General features: G+C 40.4%; 2 protein-coding genes across 3 annotated transcripts in view; one reads left to right on the plus strand and one right to left on the minus strand.

The window, feature by feature from the left end:
* LOC126282525 (protein arginine N-methyltransferase 1) overlaps positions 1-1308 on the minus strand; it is a 96399-nt gene extending 95091 nt beyond the window's left edge. The window contains exon 1 of one of the 2 annotated variants that reach the window (XM_049982192.1): positions 1052-1308. In XM_049982192.1, the coding sequence (XP_049838149.1) occupies positions 1052-1061 (10 nt within the window). In that variant the 5' untranslated portion in view covers positions 1062-1308. The remainder of the gene's footprint in view (positions 1-1051) is intronic. The other variant, XM_049982194.1, reaches the window with a different exon arrangement.
* The window catches only part of LOC126282526 (charged multivesicular body protein 2a), a 31091-nt gene continuing 17134 nt past the window's right edge, over positions 1306-15262 (plus strand). Inside the window, exons 1-2 of the mRNA XM_049982195.1 lie at positions 1306-1392; positions 1606-1788. Coding sequence (XP_049838152.1) covers positions 1615-1788 — 174 coding nt within the window. The 5' untranslated portion in view covers positions 1306-1392; positions 1606-1614. The remainder of the gene's footprint in view (positions 1393-1605; positions 1789-15262) is intronic.

Below are 15262 nucleotides of genomic sequence, written 5' to 3' on the forward strand. Positions count from 1 at the left end.
AATCTGATACGAGGTGGAAGTGTGGGAAGTCAAACTTGTAGAGGGAGACCAATGCTTAACTTCAGTAAGCAGGCTCAAATCAATGTAGATTGGAGTAGTTATGCAGAGATGAAGATGTTTGAACAGGATAAACTAGCATTGGGAGCCATTACAAAACCTTTTCTTCATATTGGAGACAACAAAGGGGCTAAAGTGCAGTTATAGTGTACCTACCTCACCCACCAAGTGTTGTATGTAATTAATGTGATTTGGGGAACCTGCAGAAAAACTAAATCTCAATGAATGAGTGGACATCTTAATTGATGTTCTGATTTGACAAGTGCATCATACCACTCAGTACAACTTAGAATCATTCATGTCATGGAAATATGAAGTGTAAGGGTCACTTAGGTTTAGTTGTATGCAAAGTGACTAAAGGCTTTAACTGGCCCATACAATACTTGGAACTGCAGTTTGCTTGTGTAACAGCTGACTATAAAATATTGCTTGGTGGGTACATGTATACATGCAAGGGTGGCAAAATGGCTACCAGCTTGTTTTACCAGTAAAGGAAGTGTGAATGGATGGCAAAAATGCTCTACTGGAGAAACATTTTAAGAAAAAGGAAGTTTATCCTCAAAATACCGGCATCGTCCACCTTTCCTAGTTAACGAATTAGGAATAATTTAACATAAGAAGTAAAATCTACAACAAAGAAAAATATAAATCATGCACATATTTTATAGACGATTAGTTCCTCGTTTTGTAATGAAAATAAGGTCATAAATCGCGATTTTTAATGTGCCTTAGCGACCTGAACACTTGGGCATTTGTCCTGCACTACATACACTACACTGTAAACAGTAAACACTGTTTTTAGTTGTTGGGGTGCTCGTGAATAAGAATGGTGTACAGAAGAGCGATTGTGCCAATAACCTAAAACTCTACAACGCTCAACTTCTCATTCCCACCAACAGCAGCTATACGGTCGCTACTCATTAAATTATCACTGCTGAGTCTATGTTATTAAAACTATGTAACAATAATTAATAAATAATAACATAAACATCACCTGTAGCCATGCCTCCCAAACTTTCAAACGACGTGTAGACCTGAAATCTTTGGCGCTACGGCAATATTAGCCAACAGCCACCAGTCAATTAATCCACTTACATTAAAATCATGAGCCGTAAGATTAATTTCTTCTTTCTCTCTTGTAACTATTCATATTTCTTTCTTAAACTATTATGCGTGTTGAATCGAAAATGCAACTCTTAAATTGAATTTTGTGGGGGTGTGATGCAAATGACATGCTACTTGCAGCAATAACACCTGTGACATTAGTCATAGACAGCAGGACAAGGAGTTTGGAGTTGTGAACTGTGAAGTTTGTGTAGTAAATATTTTCTGAAGGTAATGGTTGTTGCTAAGTATAATGAAATGTTGTTGAAAAATACCACTTTTGAGAGAAACAAATGCTATCAAGTCCGTCGGAAAACATTACTAGTTATAGTGGATGGCGTTATTTATTACCTTGACACAAGTTGCGTGGAGTTTGACAGTTTCAGTTTCAAAAATTGATATTTGTTTTTAATTTGTGCACCATTTGACGTTTCTTACCCGCAGGTATTTACAATGCCATTAGAATGGCTATTTGGAAAGAAACTGACGCCGGAAGAAATGCTGAGGCAGAATCAGCGTGCGCTGAACAAAGCTATGAGAGATCTGGATCGAGAGAGAGCGCGGATGGAACAGCAAGAAAAGAAGATCATTGCTGACATAAAAAAGATGGCTAAAGATGGACAGATGGTACTTAACAATACTCTCTCATTTTTTTGTTTCCACCATATCATATTAGCGCCAATTGTATTTGGTATGTTTTCTACCAAGATCACAGGTATAATTTCGTTTTTATGATTCTAGAAATACAGTTGGGCGTTAATTTATTCGTTCTACCTGTCTAAAGCTGTGTTACACACCCATTAAAGAAAAGTAATTGAAAAAACAACTGTTATTTCCGTAGCTACTGTGTTACAGAATGTGCCCAGAAAGAACGTGTTTTCTGCCTATATCCTGTGTAGGGATTGTCAGGCCAGAATTCAGTGGCTTCACTTTAGCTGGCGTATTCTGTAAGTTATCTCGTATGTCTCTCCCTGTGATGGAGTGCATCACAACCACCGGATGTGGTGTTAGTAATGTGCATCATACAAGATGTTGGGTGTGGGGGAGAGGTCCTCAAAGTATATCGGACAGATCATTAAAAAATTGTTTGAGAAGGAGCATGTGCTGTGATCATGTTGTTGTGGGAGTTGGGAGATGAACAGAAAAGTGAATAGTGTTGGCCTCATTTTTTGCATGATTTCAGAAAATTGTGGCCCTGATCGAGAAATTAATCTTATTCCTGACAGGGATAACAGTACACAGTGAGAGATGTATTTTTTTTTAGTCAACTCAGTAATTCAGGGGGTGATCGAATTGCACTAATAAACTGCTTGTGAACATTGGTGGTGCAGTTCTTATGAGACGTGACTGCAATGGTGAAATTGATTTTACACATATACAGAAAATAAACACCTTGTTAGAGATATGTTGTGTAAATGATATGACTCTTGGTGGAAGTAATGTGCCATGTGGAAAGATTGTTACTAGCTAGGCCTAATTTATATTTGCTTGCAGATATGGCTGTTGCTTTGTTTGTGAGTATAGTTTCACCTCACATAATTACACTAGTATATAATCACATACTATAAAACTTATTGTGCCCTTTTCTTGTTGTATGTAAACTTTGGTGTTTGGTATTTAAATTTAGTGATGCTTTTTGGGAAGAGGCAGGGGATATCTTGGATTGTTACTCCTCTACCAATGTAAGAATATTTACCTGCACTACAGTCAACTGCATTCACTCTTTAGTTTTTACTTATCTCTTTCCTTCCTTGTGTACTTCATCATTGAGCAGCCTTGGTCCTATGCCTTCCCCTGCGTCTTCAACCAGATACCTTACTAAATTCCATGGGAAAACGAAACTCTCTGATATCACCTATCAGTTTTGACCATTGACGTTATACCAAGCCCCAAGGTGCATCACAAACTTGATTTCAGGATGGCATCCATTAACCTTATAAAAATTTCCATGGTACAAAAATTTAACCATCAATCAAGTACAAAATTGTACAACTTCCTTATAACAAATATTGAAACTAATGGGACTACTGCGGGACTCTCGGGGTTTCGTGCTGGAACAAACTGAATCTAACACAACAACCATAAAATTGCATGAGTAATAAATATGCAGTAACAGCAGAAACATGATACAGTGAAAAGTCAGTACAGAAATCCTAAAAGAAGTCGTACTATGCTCATAATCAATAATTGTGAAAACTAATAAATTGGGGTATTGACAACTAGTGTTGAGCTGTATAGCTCAACTTGAAAGACTGGTACCAATATGCAAATTGTAAAAGAAATCTAACCACACACCTATCAAAAACTCATGAAATCTAGCAATATGCAGCATCAACGACCGAAGTTGAGCTATATAGCTCAATCGAAAGACTTGCACCCGGCAAATGGTCTACCCGATGGGAGGCCCTAGGCACACGACATTTATGTTTAATTTGAAATACTGATACCAATACAAAAATCTTGAAAGAAATCATACTAGTCACCTACAGTAAAGTCATGCAAAGTAAGAGGACTTTGTGTCATCAACTGAATTGAGCTGTATAACTCAGCTTGAAAGAACAGTACCACTACAATAAACCAGAAACAGATTGCACCACAAAATGCCAAGAGGACCAATACGCATAGTGAAAAGTAACAATAGGTAGTATTGATAACATCTCTCAACAAACTCCATGACACCTGCAACTCGCTGTTCTGTGTAATTGAAAACGCTTTCAAAAAATTGACAAAAATTTCAATGTACAAGAACCGCACAGTTAATCTAATCTAATCTAATCACACACAAGCACTCACTCATCAAATCCTTACTTGAAGCCTTCAGAACCTTGCAAACTATTACTTCATATTAGATTAATTTACCCTTTCTCCAATGTCCATGGCATAAATCAGAAACAGTTCTTTACTGCTGTATGATGCACCTTTCTCTATCACTACTACCTTTAATATGAAGTCTCTCACCCTCAACTTCTAATATTTTATGTGCTGTAGATATTCTGTTATACAACATACTACTCTTTAAGTAAGAGCCAGTCCTTGCAGTTTGTTTACAATACATTATGATTCACTCTGTCAAAAGCTTTTGATAGGTCAATGGCTATATGGTCAAGTTATCCTCTCTTATCAGTCACTTCTGAAAATAAGCTAGCCATGGCTCATGTGTAAACTCTGCTTTAAATTCCTGCTGACTCCTGCACAACCCATCCTCTTCCTGCAAATACTCTCACACACTTTTACCGGTGATCTTTTCAAATATTTTATTGTAATACACGAGACTAGTTGATCTGTTGTTTTTTCTATCACCACTTTTTGTTTTTCCCTTGTACATAGACTTACTACTGCTTATTTCCATTCACCCAAGAGGGCATCATTATTTTTATTGATGTCAGATAGAAGTCTTAGAAAAGGCACAATGTTCCAACTCAAATTTAAAGTATTTCTCCAATTATTCTCTCTACCTTTGCTGCCTTCCTTGATCCTATTGCTTTTACAGATATATGTATTTTCCTGTTATTAAATGTGGACACCTTGACAGAATTCCTCTCTTGTCCATTTACTTCTGTCTTGCGCTGTGCTTCCCAACTCATTATACTCATGTAATTCTGGTTAAATATCTTACTTTTTCTGTATCCTTTGACAGCTTCACCTTCCTTTTTATTATTCTGACTGCTCACTCTTCGTATAACATCATTTACTTCACATTTTAATATAATTTTCTTCAGTTCTGACCACAGTGTGTTAGCACCTTGTCCTGTTTTAACCATTGACTTTACATTTCAGCTAAGTACTTTTATAATTCCCTTCATTTGTTTGTGATATTCTGCGACTGTCCTTTCTTTTTCCCAATGGTGTTCTCTCTGAGCATACTTCAACCACTACAGCCTAATGGACACTTAGCCCCTCAGTTATCTTCATTTGTGGCACAAGTCACCAGACATTATCAGAAAAAAATGGTATGTTTAGGACTCCTCCAATAACTACACCTCCATCCATCTTTTCAGCCAGGTGTTCACAAGCCAACAATATGTACTGACACCCCATTCTCCATATTCTGTCCCTGTGCAAGTGCAGAGCTCCACCCCTAGAATTTCATTGACGTTATCACAGGAGCCTGTTGACATGCATATGCTCTATGCACTAAAGTAAATACATCACCTCTACTAGTCCCTGTGTCCTTTCTGAATGCATGGTGTCTTCTTGGATAAACTTCCTTGTCCTCAATATCTTAATGGCCACATATCTACATTTTTCACGCCATGCTCAGTTCTCTCAACTAATGTACTAAATTCTGTTTCTTTCTGGATCAGCTGAAGTTTGCACTATCACCTGTCTACTTTGACTAGTGACATAGCTACATTGTGTTCCGCGATGTCATGTTTGCATGACATATGTGGAATGCATCTTGTTTGGTTGTGTCATTTTATTATCTGTGGTGGCACTCAGTAGGGTTGTGTGTCTGTGTTTATAAGTTGTCAGTGCTGTTAGTGAGGCATTCTACATCAACATCAGTATTCCGCAAGCCACCTGACAGTGTGTGGTGCAGAGTACTCCGCTACCTCTAACTGATCCCTCCTTCCCTCTTCCACTTGTGATTTCCGCATGGGAAGATGATTTTCAGTAATCCTCTGTATTAACTCTAAGTCCTCAAAGGTTTTCATCGTGATCGTTTCACGAGATGTACATGGGAGGAAATAACATGTTGTCTGACTCTTCAGAAAGGTATTCTCTCGAAATCTCATTGGCAAACCTCTCTGTGATGAACAATGCCTCTCTTGTACCATCTGCCACTGGAGGTTTTGGTGAGCATTTGTATAATGCTCTCCCACCAGCTAAATTAACCTGTGATGAAACCTGCCGCTCTTTGTCAGATCTTCTCTCTTTATTACTCAAGAGTAGGCATTGTAACCCACTTCTTTTGTGGATGAGTTACATTTTCTTAAAATTCTTCTTATGCATTCTCCCTGGGGAATTCCAGGAATTACCTTTGCACCTGTAAATTTTGTTCCATTTAGAGTGGCATATTGAGTTCTGTCTGCAAGGAAATCCTGAATCCATCACAAATCTGGGTTGATACTCTCTCTAAGCTCTTTCCACCCCCAATAGACAGCCGTTTGCGATGGTGTCAAATGTCTTCCTGAAGTCAAGGAACGCGTCAACCTGCACGTCATTAGATATCGCGGAGGAACAGAATGAGTTGAATTTCACAAGATCTCTGTTTGCAGAATTGATGTTGATTTTTATAGAAGAGTTTTTCATTCCCTCAAAATGTCATAATTCTTGAGCATAAAACATGTTCCATAATTCTACAACATATTGACATAAATGATATAGGCCTATAATTATGTTCATCTGTCCTCCAACTCTTCTCAAAAACCTGCTCTCTTTTTTTTATCACTAGGTACCCTTCATTGCTCCTGTGGCCTATGATAAACTGCTGCTAGAAGGGGAGTAAGTTCTTTTTCATAATCTTTGCAAAATCATACAGGTATCACATATTCTCCTGGTGCTTTTCCACTAGACCCACTAAGAGATTTTAGTTGTTTTTCTATTCTGCAATTAATTATCTTAATATCTGTCATTTTGACATTCGTACTATGAATGAAAATAGGAACTTTATTAAGATTTTCTGCGGTGAAACAATTTCGGAAGACCAAATTCAGTATTTTGGCCTTCTCTGTTGTCTTCCATTTCATTTATGATCACAGAGTGGCTGAATAGATTATTTTGATCAGCTAATTGATTTTACATAAGACCAAAACCTTGTAGAGTTTCCAATCAGCTTGGTTGACAAAATTTTACTGTCAAAGTCATTGAACACTTTTATCATTAATCTCCTTGCACTCATTTTTGCTTGTTTCAACTTTTGTTTGCCTGCTAGGTTTGGACTTCTCTTGAATCTGTGCTGCAGCTCTGTGTTTACGCAACAGTTTCCTAAACTGCTAATAATAGTAAATCTTTCCCGTTCCTTAAGACCTTGCTCGGATCTTGTTTAAGGCATATTGAGTGATGCTTTTGATTTTTTTCCCATTTTTGCTCCACATCTTTGTCCTCAGCACTGAGTATATTTGTTGATTACCCATATACTCTGCAGTTTGTATCCTGGCACTCTTGCTAAGCAAAAATATTTTCCTATCTTTATCATTCCTCGTAATACCTGTAGCCATAGTTGCTATCACAGCCTTTATATCAATAATTGCTTCCTCTATGTTAATATATTTGATAAGTTCATTTCTGTTTGTAGCTACAAGGTCAAACATGTTTCCTTCTGAAGTTGGTTCTCAAATTATGTCCTCAAAGTACACTCCTGGAAATTGAAATAAGAACACCGTGAATTCATTGTCCCAGGAAGGGGAAACTTTATTGACACATTCCTGGGGTCAGATACATCACATGATCACACTGACAGAACCACAGGCACATAGACACAGGCAACAGAGCATGCACAATGTCGGCACTAGTACAGTGTATATCCACCTTTCGCAGCAGTGCAGGCTGCTATTCTCCTATGGAGACGATCATAGAGATGCTGGATGTAGTCCTGTGGAATGGCTTGCCATGCCATTTCCACCTGGCGCCTCAGTTTTACCAGCGTTCGTGCTGGACGTGCAGACCGCGTGAGACGACTCTTCATCCAGTCCCAAACATGCTCAATGGGGGACAGATCCGGAGATCTTGCTGGCCAGGGTAGTTGACTTACACCTTCTAGAGCACGTTGGGTGGCACGGGATACATGCGGACGTGCATTGTCCTGTTGGGACAGCAAGTTCCCTTGCCGGTCTAGGAATGGTAGAATGATGGGTTCGATGACGGTTTGGATGTACCGTGCACTATCCAGTGTCCTCTCGACGATCACCAGAGGTGTACGGCCAGTGTAGGAGATCGCTCCCCACACCATGATGCCGGGTGTTGGCCCTGTGTGCCTCGGTCGTATGCAGTCCTGATTGTGGCACTCACCTGCACGGCGCCAAACACGCATACGACCATCATTGGCACCAAGGCAGAAGCGACTCTCATCGCTGAAGACGACACGTCTCCATTCGTCCCTCCATTCACGCTTGTCGCGACACCACTGGAGGCGGGCTGCATGATGTTGGGGCGTGAGCGGAAGACGGCCTAACGGTGTGCGGGACTGTAGCCCAACTTCATGGAGTTGGTTGCGAATGGTCCTCGCCGATACCCCAGGAGCAACAGTGTCCCTAATTTGCTGGCAAGTGGCGGTGCGGTCCCCTATGGCACTGCATAGGATCCTACGGTCTTGGCGTGCATCCGTGCGTCGCTGTGGTCCGGTCCCAGGTTGACAGGCATGTTCACCTTCCGCCGACCACTGGCGACAACATCGATGTACTGTGGAGACCTCACGCCCCACGTGTTGAGCAATTCGGCAGTACGTCCACCCGGCCTCCTGCATGCCCACTATACGCCCTCGTTCAAAGTCCGTCAACTGCACATACGGTTCACGTCCACGCTGTCGCGGCATGCTACCAGTGTTAATGACTGCGATGGAGCTCCGTATGCCACGGCAAACTGGCTGACACTGACGGCGGCGGTGCACAAATGCTGCGCAGCTAGCGCCATTCGACGGCCAACACCGCGGTTCCTGGTGTGTCCGCTGTGCCGTGCGTGTGATCATTGCTTGTTCAGACCGCTCGCAGTGTCCGGAGCAAGTATGGTGGGTCTGACACACCGGTGTCAATGTGTTCTTTTTTCCATTTCCAGGAGTGTAGTTTTCAGACAAAACATTCAGACACAGTTTTTATAGCATGACTCTCCCAATCTATACCTTTCATTGGGCTTGGGGCTGTATGTTACTGTATGATATGGAATTTCCTTTTGTTGGCTTGGCAGTTACTTTTTGTAATGTCATTAGTAAGTGGATACTCATTTGTTTTTGGTTTGGGAACTTTTAGTTTGCTTGTTGTTATTGGATGACAATTTATTTTTTGTTTTTCGTTTGTTACTAGTTATAGATCATAAGACGAAATTTATGAGTGGCACATTGGTAGCAGCAGTGGGCAACATTGTGGCCACTACAATTAAATTCATGCAGTAAAGCAGCCTCAAGGCAGAATGTGTCAGGGGTCAACTGTGTGGTGAATTAATGAAATTAGAATGGGGCAGCAGCATGTTATGGGAGAGGCAGTCGGGTGGGGGTAAGGAGGAGGCTGGGGCTAGGAGGGATAATGGGGTGGGAGTGGGGGCAATAAAGTGCTGCTGGGAGCGTGCAACAATGAAGTGGATAGTAGGGCAGCTAGGTGTAGATGGGAGGTTAGATGGAGGGTGGGGGAGAGAGAGGGGGTAATGGGAAAGGAGAGAAGTAAAAAGACTGGTGGGTTTGTTGGTGGAATGAGGACTATGTAGTGCTGGAATGGGAAGAGGGAAGGGGATAGTTAGGTAAGGACAATGACTAATGAAGGTTGAGGCAAGGGAGATTACAGGGACGTAGGCTGTATTGCAGGGAGTGTTTCCACCTGCACAATTCAGAAAATCTGTTGGAGGTAGGAAGACTCCAGAAGGCATAGGCTGTTAAGCACTCATTGAAACAGGATCGTCCAGTTGTTTGTTGGCCACGATTTGTCAGTGGCCATTTATAAGGACAGACAGCTTGTTGGTTGTCATGGCCATGTAGAATGCAGCACACTGGTTGCAGCTTAGCTTGCAGATTAGATCAGATGACAGGTTTCACAGGTAGCCCTATCTTTGATGGGATACGTGATGTTTGTGACCGGACTGGAGTAGGTATTGGCGGGAGGATGTATGGGACAGGTCTATTACATGGGTATGAGCCATGGGGCAAGGGGTTGGAAGCAGTGGTTGTGTAGGGATGGATGAGGATACTGTGTAAGTTTGATGGGCAGCAGAATATCACAGTGGGAGGGGTGGGAAGGATAGTGGGTAGGACAGTTCTCATTTCAGAGCACGGTGAGAAGAGGAAGTCAAGACACTGGTGTAGAATGTAATTCAGGTGATCCAGGCCTGGATGGTACTGACTCACGAGGGGAATGCTCATCTGTGGCTGGATGGTGGGACTTTGACCTTTTTTTTACAAAATTTGGAGGGTAATTACGATCTGCAAAGACCGCAATGAGACCCTCGGTGCATTTCGAGAGGGACTTCTCGTCAGTACAGACGCGACGGCAACTAGTGGCTAGGCTGTATGGAAGGGACTTCTTGGTATGGAATGGGTGGCAGCAGTCAGAGTGGAGATGCTGGTGGTTGGCAGGTTTGGTATGGAGAGAGATACTCATATAGCCATCTGTGAGGTGGAGGCCAACATCAGGGAAGATGGCTTGATGGGTTAATTAGGACAAGATGAAGCAAATGGTGGAGAAGATGATGAGGTTCTGGAGAAATGTGGCTAGGGTGTCCTCAACCTTGACGCAGATCATGAAGGTGTCCGCATGAGGGGCTTGGGATTCTGAGTATTCAGGAACAACCACTAGCAATACCTCCACTTTGACAGCTGCCACCAATTCCATACCAAGAAGTCCCTTCCATAGAGCCTAGCCACCCAGTCTGGCTCCATCTCTCAGACTGCAGTCATGTATGTGTGAGTTGTGTACGTGTCTCTGTGGTTAGCAACTATCCTTTTCATACTATTGTTGCGTTCCATCCTGAATTTTCGATAGTTTGAGTAGTTTCACACATTTGAAGCCATTTTTAGAATTATCAGAAGTGAAAGGGATCATGAAATGCTATGTGGGGGTGGGGTGGGGGGAGTTACTGAGAGTGAGATGCAGGCAAGTATATGGAAGAAATAGCTATAGTTGACAGTTAGCTGTTTTTTGGAGTTTGAATAGCTTTTGATTTCTCTGAAATTCTGAAGAAGATTGTTCCAAAATGATTTAGGGGAAAGGCAGTGTTATGGAGTGGTACACCGAGGATTGTACTTTGTTGTGAACACATATTTCTGCTGTGCTGTTCAGACAGCAGTATGAGGGTTGAAGGTAAATGAGAGGGAGTGCAGTGTTTGATAAGACAATAGAGCAAACACAGGTTGTAATAATCTGTGTGTTTATCAGCATGTAACCATGATAATTATTTGGATGGAGGAGCGCTACATTCAGAATAATATTCACCACAAGTTCCAGCCAGCATAAGCTCTCATGTAAAATTCAGGGGATAATAGTACCACTATAATTAAGAATGAGGGGTTTTTGTGACTCTACAAGTTTGTTTTTAAGCTATAGCAGTCAATGAGGTGATGCTGGCACCTTCTTAAAGACTGCATTTGTCCGTTTAGTTTAGTCTAGTCTAAGTGATAATCCAGAATTGTTCCCAAGTTCGTTGCAACATAAGTAAAGGTCATTTCTGTGCTGTTTAGGATTAAATGTGGAATAGATTTTCTGGACTGAAGGGTTTAGCTTCTCTCTGCCAAAAAACCCTAATTCTTGTGGTTGTCCTGTTATTTTCACGTAATTTCTGCAATTAAATATTTTTGTGTTATTTGTATCCTAGTGTGTGGTAAGTGATGTCGTGGTTACCATATTGTATAAGCTTGTATTAGGTAGAAGTTAGTTTCACTCCCAGCTTATTCAGAAGTGTTGTCAAAATGATGCAGGATGGGAACCTAATACCTTTCGCTCCATATCTCCAACAATTTGTGCACAGTGAACACATGCAACTTTCAGCAACAGCGTTGTTCATCTTAGAATCTCCTGAAGGCTTTGACTGCCAGTGTGTCATCAACTAATGTTTAATTATAACAAATTGTACTGAGAGTGAAGTGTGTGTGACAAATCTTCAAAGTGCTGTTGCCTTGGAATGAATTCTGTCACAACAAGCAAGTTATTATACAAAATATGATGGAATGGCATCTCCAAAATTAATTTGTTGACTGCTATCGAGTTTCATGGCTGCATAGAGTGAAACACCATTTTGATATCACTTCTGCGCATGTTGGGATTGACACTATCCCCCCTGCTCTAAATAGAGGTTTCTGCCATCTTGTTGACATATTGGGGCAAACCCGATGGTAGTGCACAATCTTTGATTATACTTTTTTTCCTCACTGTGTTCCTACAATTTATTTATAGACTCTCAGTGCTCTTCTAGGTGCCCTCTCATTTGACTAATATTCCAGCTCCTTTAATTTTATGCCTGGTTCTACTTACACATTTTAATTTTCACCCCCTTTCACTTAAAACTTCACCATTCCTTTTTTAAAATAATTTCACACATGTTTACGGTGGAGTGACATGGTCACCTTGAAGATAAAAACGATCCAATGTTTGAGAATAAGTTGAAACAAAAACAGTCTTTGATCACAAATATGTTTTATTCAATTTGATAACATATTTTGACTGTTATGATCATCATCAGCTTCAGATCTCTCCACTGCTGTTAGCACACTGTCAGTGTGACTTTGACAGTAATGGCTATAAATGTTATTTGCTTCCTTTATTAAGTTTAAGGAGGCAGATTGATGATAATAATGATTGAAACTAGTTACTGGATTGAAAAAAAGAAAAAAAAAAACTTTGCGATCAAAGACTCTTTTGGTTTCCCCATATTGTCACATATATTTGCAAAACTTTTACCACAAGTTTTAGAGCTCAACCTATTTAAGTGTAGTCCCAGACATTATCTCTAATTAAGTTACTTATGTTTAAGAATGCTGCGCCCAAAGTGTGACAGTAATCCTATGTATTGCTTTGATACCATATTGAAATTGACATTTCATTTGAGAAAAGCCACATTAAACTTATTTTCAAAATAAATTAACATGTACTAATTTCAGAAGTTTGGACTTGGTTTAAATTCAGATGATGAGGATACCATCATATCAGAACCAAAGAACTGAAGGTCTCTGAATTCTAGGAAGTCTATCTCTAATCAACTTGTAGAAATGTTGACGGTACTTTGATTTTTGTTGCTGCAATAGTTTGTGAATGGTTCTCATATGACTTTATTTTGTTTTCTGGTCCAGACTGCATATAAAAAATTGGGGATTATTAAGTCATCGTCTCCATGTTGGTAGCATCATGAACCTAAGCTGTAGTGCATGTGCTATCCAGTCTAGGCGCTACACTCACTGTGTGTCTGAAATAGTTTCGAAACTTCAGATCATTACATGCAACACTAAAGAATTATTAACCTTAATCAAGCATCATTGCCAACTTCAATCAAGCACCAGTTACACTCAAGACATTCTGAAATATTATGCAGATCTGGAAGCAGAGCAGTACACACACAACTGCAAATGCAACCAGTATCAGTAGAACCTGTTTGCAGATGTGATACCTGACTTACAGCAAATACTTTTTAATATTTAATCCCTTAACTGCCGCAAAGACCCACTTTTTACTGTAATATACGTTACTATTATTAAAGAAAATGAGGAAGTGGTCATCATGCTGTTCAAGGTACCTCATTACTTAATGAATAAATCATTCAACATCATTTTAATTAACTGTAATGACTGGTTGTGATGCACATGTGTTCTAGGGGTAGCATCATTGATTAGTAATCAAAATGTTCCCAGTTTGGGGCTTGAAACCCACCACCACTTAAATTTTGATTAATAATCACCATTGGCGGTTGAACTGCATTCTGCCAACAGCCTTGTCAAAGAGGGCGGAGGAGCAGATGGAGATTCTTGCCCTTCGGGTGGGGAAACTGCCCCTAAAGGTGGAAGAATCAGCAATGATCAATGGCATGAGGATGCAGAGGGCAATGGAAACCGCTGTGTTACAAAAATTTTATCCACAGGACATATGGCCTGTAATTGAAAAAGTATCATGATGATCTCTCCATTGGCAAAAGATTTCATAATAGTACTCCTTTCGGATCTCCTGGAGGGGACTGCCAAGGGGGAAATGATATTGAGGAAAATATTGAGTAAAAGTTGGGGCATGGAATTTCAGAAGCTGGACTGTGGTAGGGAATCTAGAAAATCTGAAAACAGAAATGTAAAGGCTCAATCTAGATATAGTAGGGTTCAGTGAAGTGAAATGGAAAGAAGACAAGGATTTCTGGTCAGATGAATATAGGGTAATATCAACAGTAGCAGAAAATGGTATAATGGGAGTAGGGCGCGTTATGAATAGGAAAGTAGGGCAGAGAATGTGTTACTGTGAACAGTACAGTGATAGGGTTGTTTGGGTTGCTCTTACCAGAATCATCAGCAAATCAACACCAACAACAATAGTTCAGGTGTTCATACTGATGTCGCAAGCTGAATATGAAGAGAGAGAAAAAATATATGGTGATATTGAAAGCGGAGTACAGTACGTATAGGGAAATGGGAGTGCAATTCTAGAGGAAGGAGTAGAAGAAAAAGTTGCTGGAGAATATAGGCTTGAACAAGGAATGAGAGAGGAGAAAGGCTAATTGAGTTCTGTAATTAATTTCAGATAATAATAGTGAATACTCTGTTCAAGAATCACAAGAGGGGGATGTATACTTGGAAAAGGCTTGAGATAGGGGAATATTTCAGTTAGATTACATCATGGTCGGGCAGGGATTCCAAAATCAGATATTGGACTGTAAGGTGTACCCTGGAGCCTATATAGATTCAGATAGAAGTACTAAGGAATAACGAGATACGCCTGAAGTTCTCTAATGCTGAGGATACACCAATAAGGAATAGATCAGTAGACAGCATAGTTGAAAAAGAATGGACATTTCGAAAGAGGGCACTCACAGAAGTTGGAAAGAAAAACAAATTCAAAGAAGGTAACATAAGACATACTTCAGTTGATCGATGAAAGGAGGAGATACAAAAATGATCAGGGAAATTCAGGGATACGAAAAATACAAGTCACTGAGGAATGAAATAAGTAGCAAGTGCAGGGAAGCTAAGATGAAATGGCTGCATGAAAAATGTGAAAAAATTGAAAAAGAAATGATTGTTGGAAGGACTGACTCATCATATAGGAAATCAAAACAACCCTCAGGGAAATTAAAAGCACAATGGTAACATTAAGAGAGCAACAGGAATTCCACTGTTAAATGCAGAGGAGAGAGCGGATAGGTGGAAAGAGTACATTAAAGGCCTTGTGAGGGGGACACTTGTCCAATATGGTGATACAAGAAGAAGTAGAACTAAATTTTGAAGAGGTAGGGGCGCCAGCATTAGAATCAAAATTTACTAGAGCTGTCGAGG

The sequence above is a fragment of the Schistocerca gregaria genome, chromosome 7 (genome assembly GCF_023897955.1).
Source record: "Schistocerca gregaria isolate iqSchGreg1 chromosome 7, iqSchGreg1.2, whole genome shotgun sequence".
NCBI classification, from domain to species: Eukaryota; Metazoa; Arthropoda; class Insecta; order Orthoptera; family Acrididae; genus Schistocerca; species Schistocerca gregaria.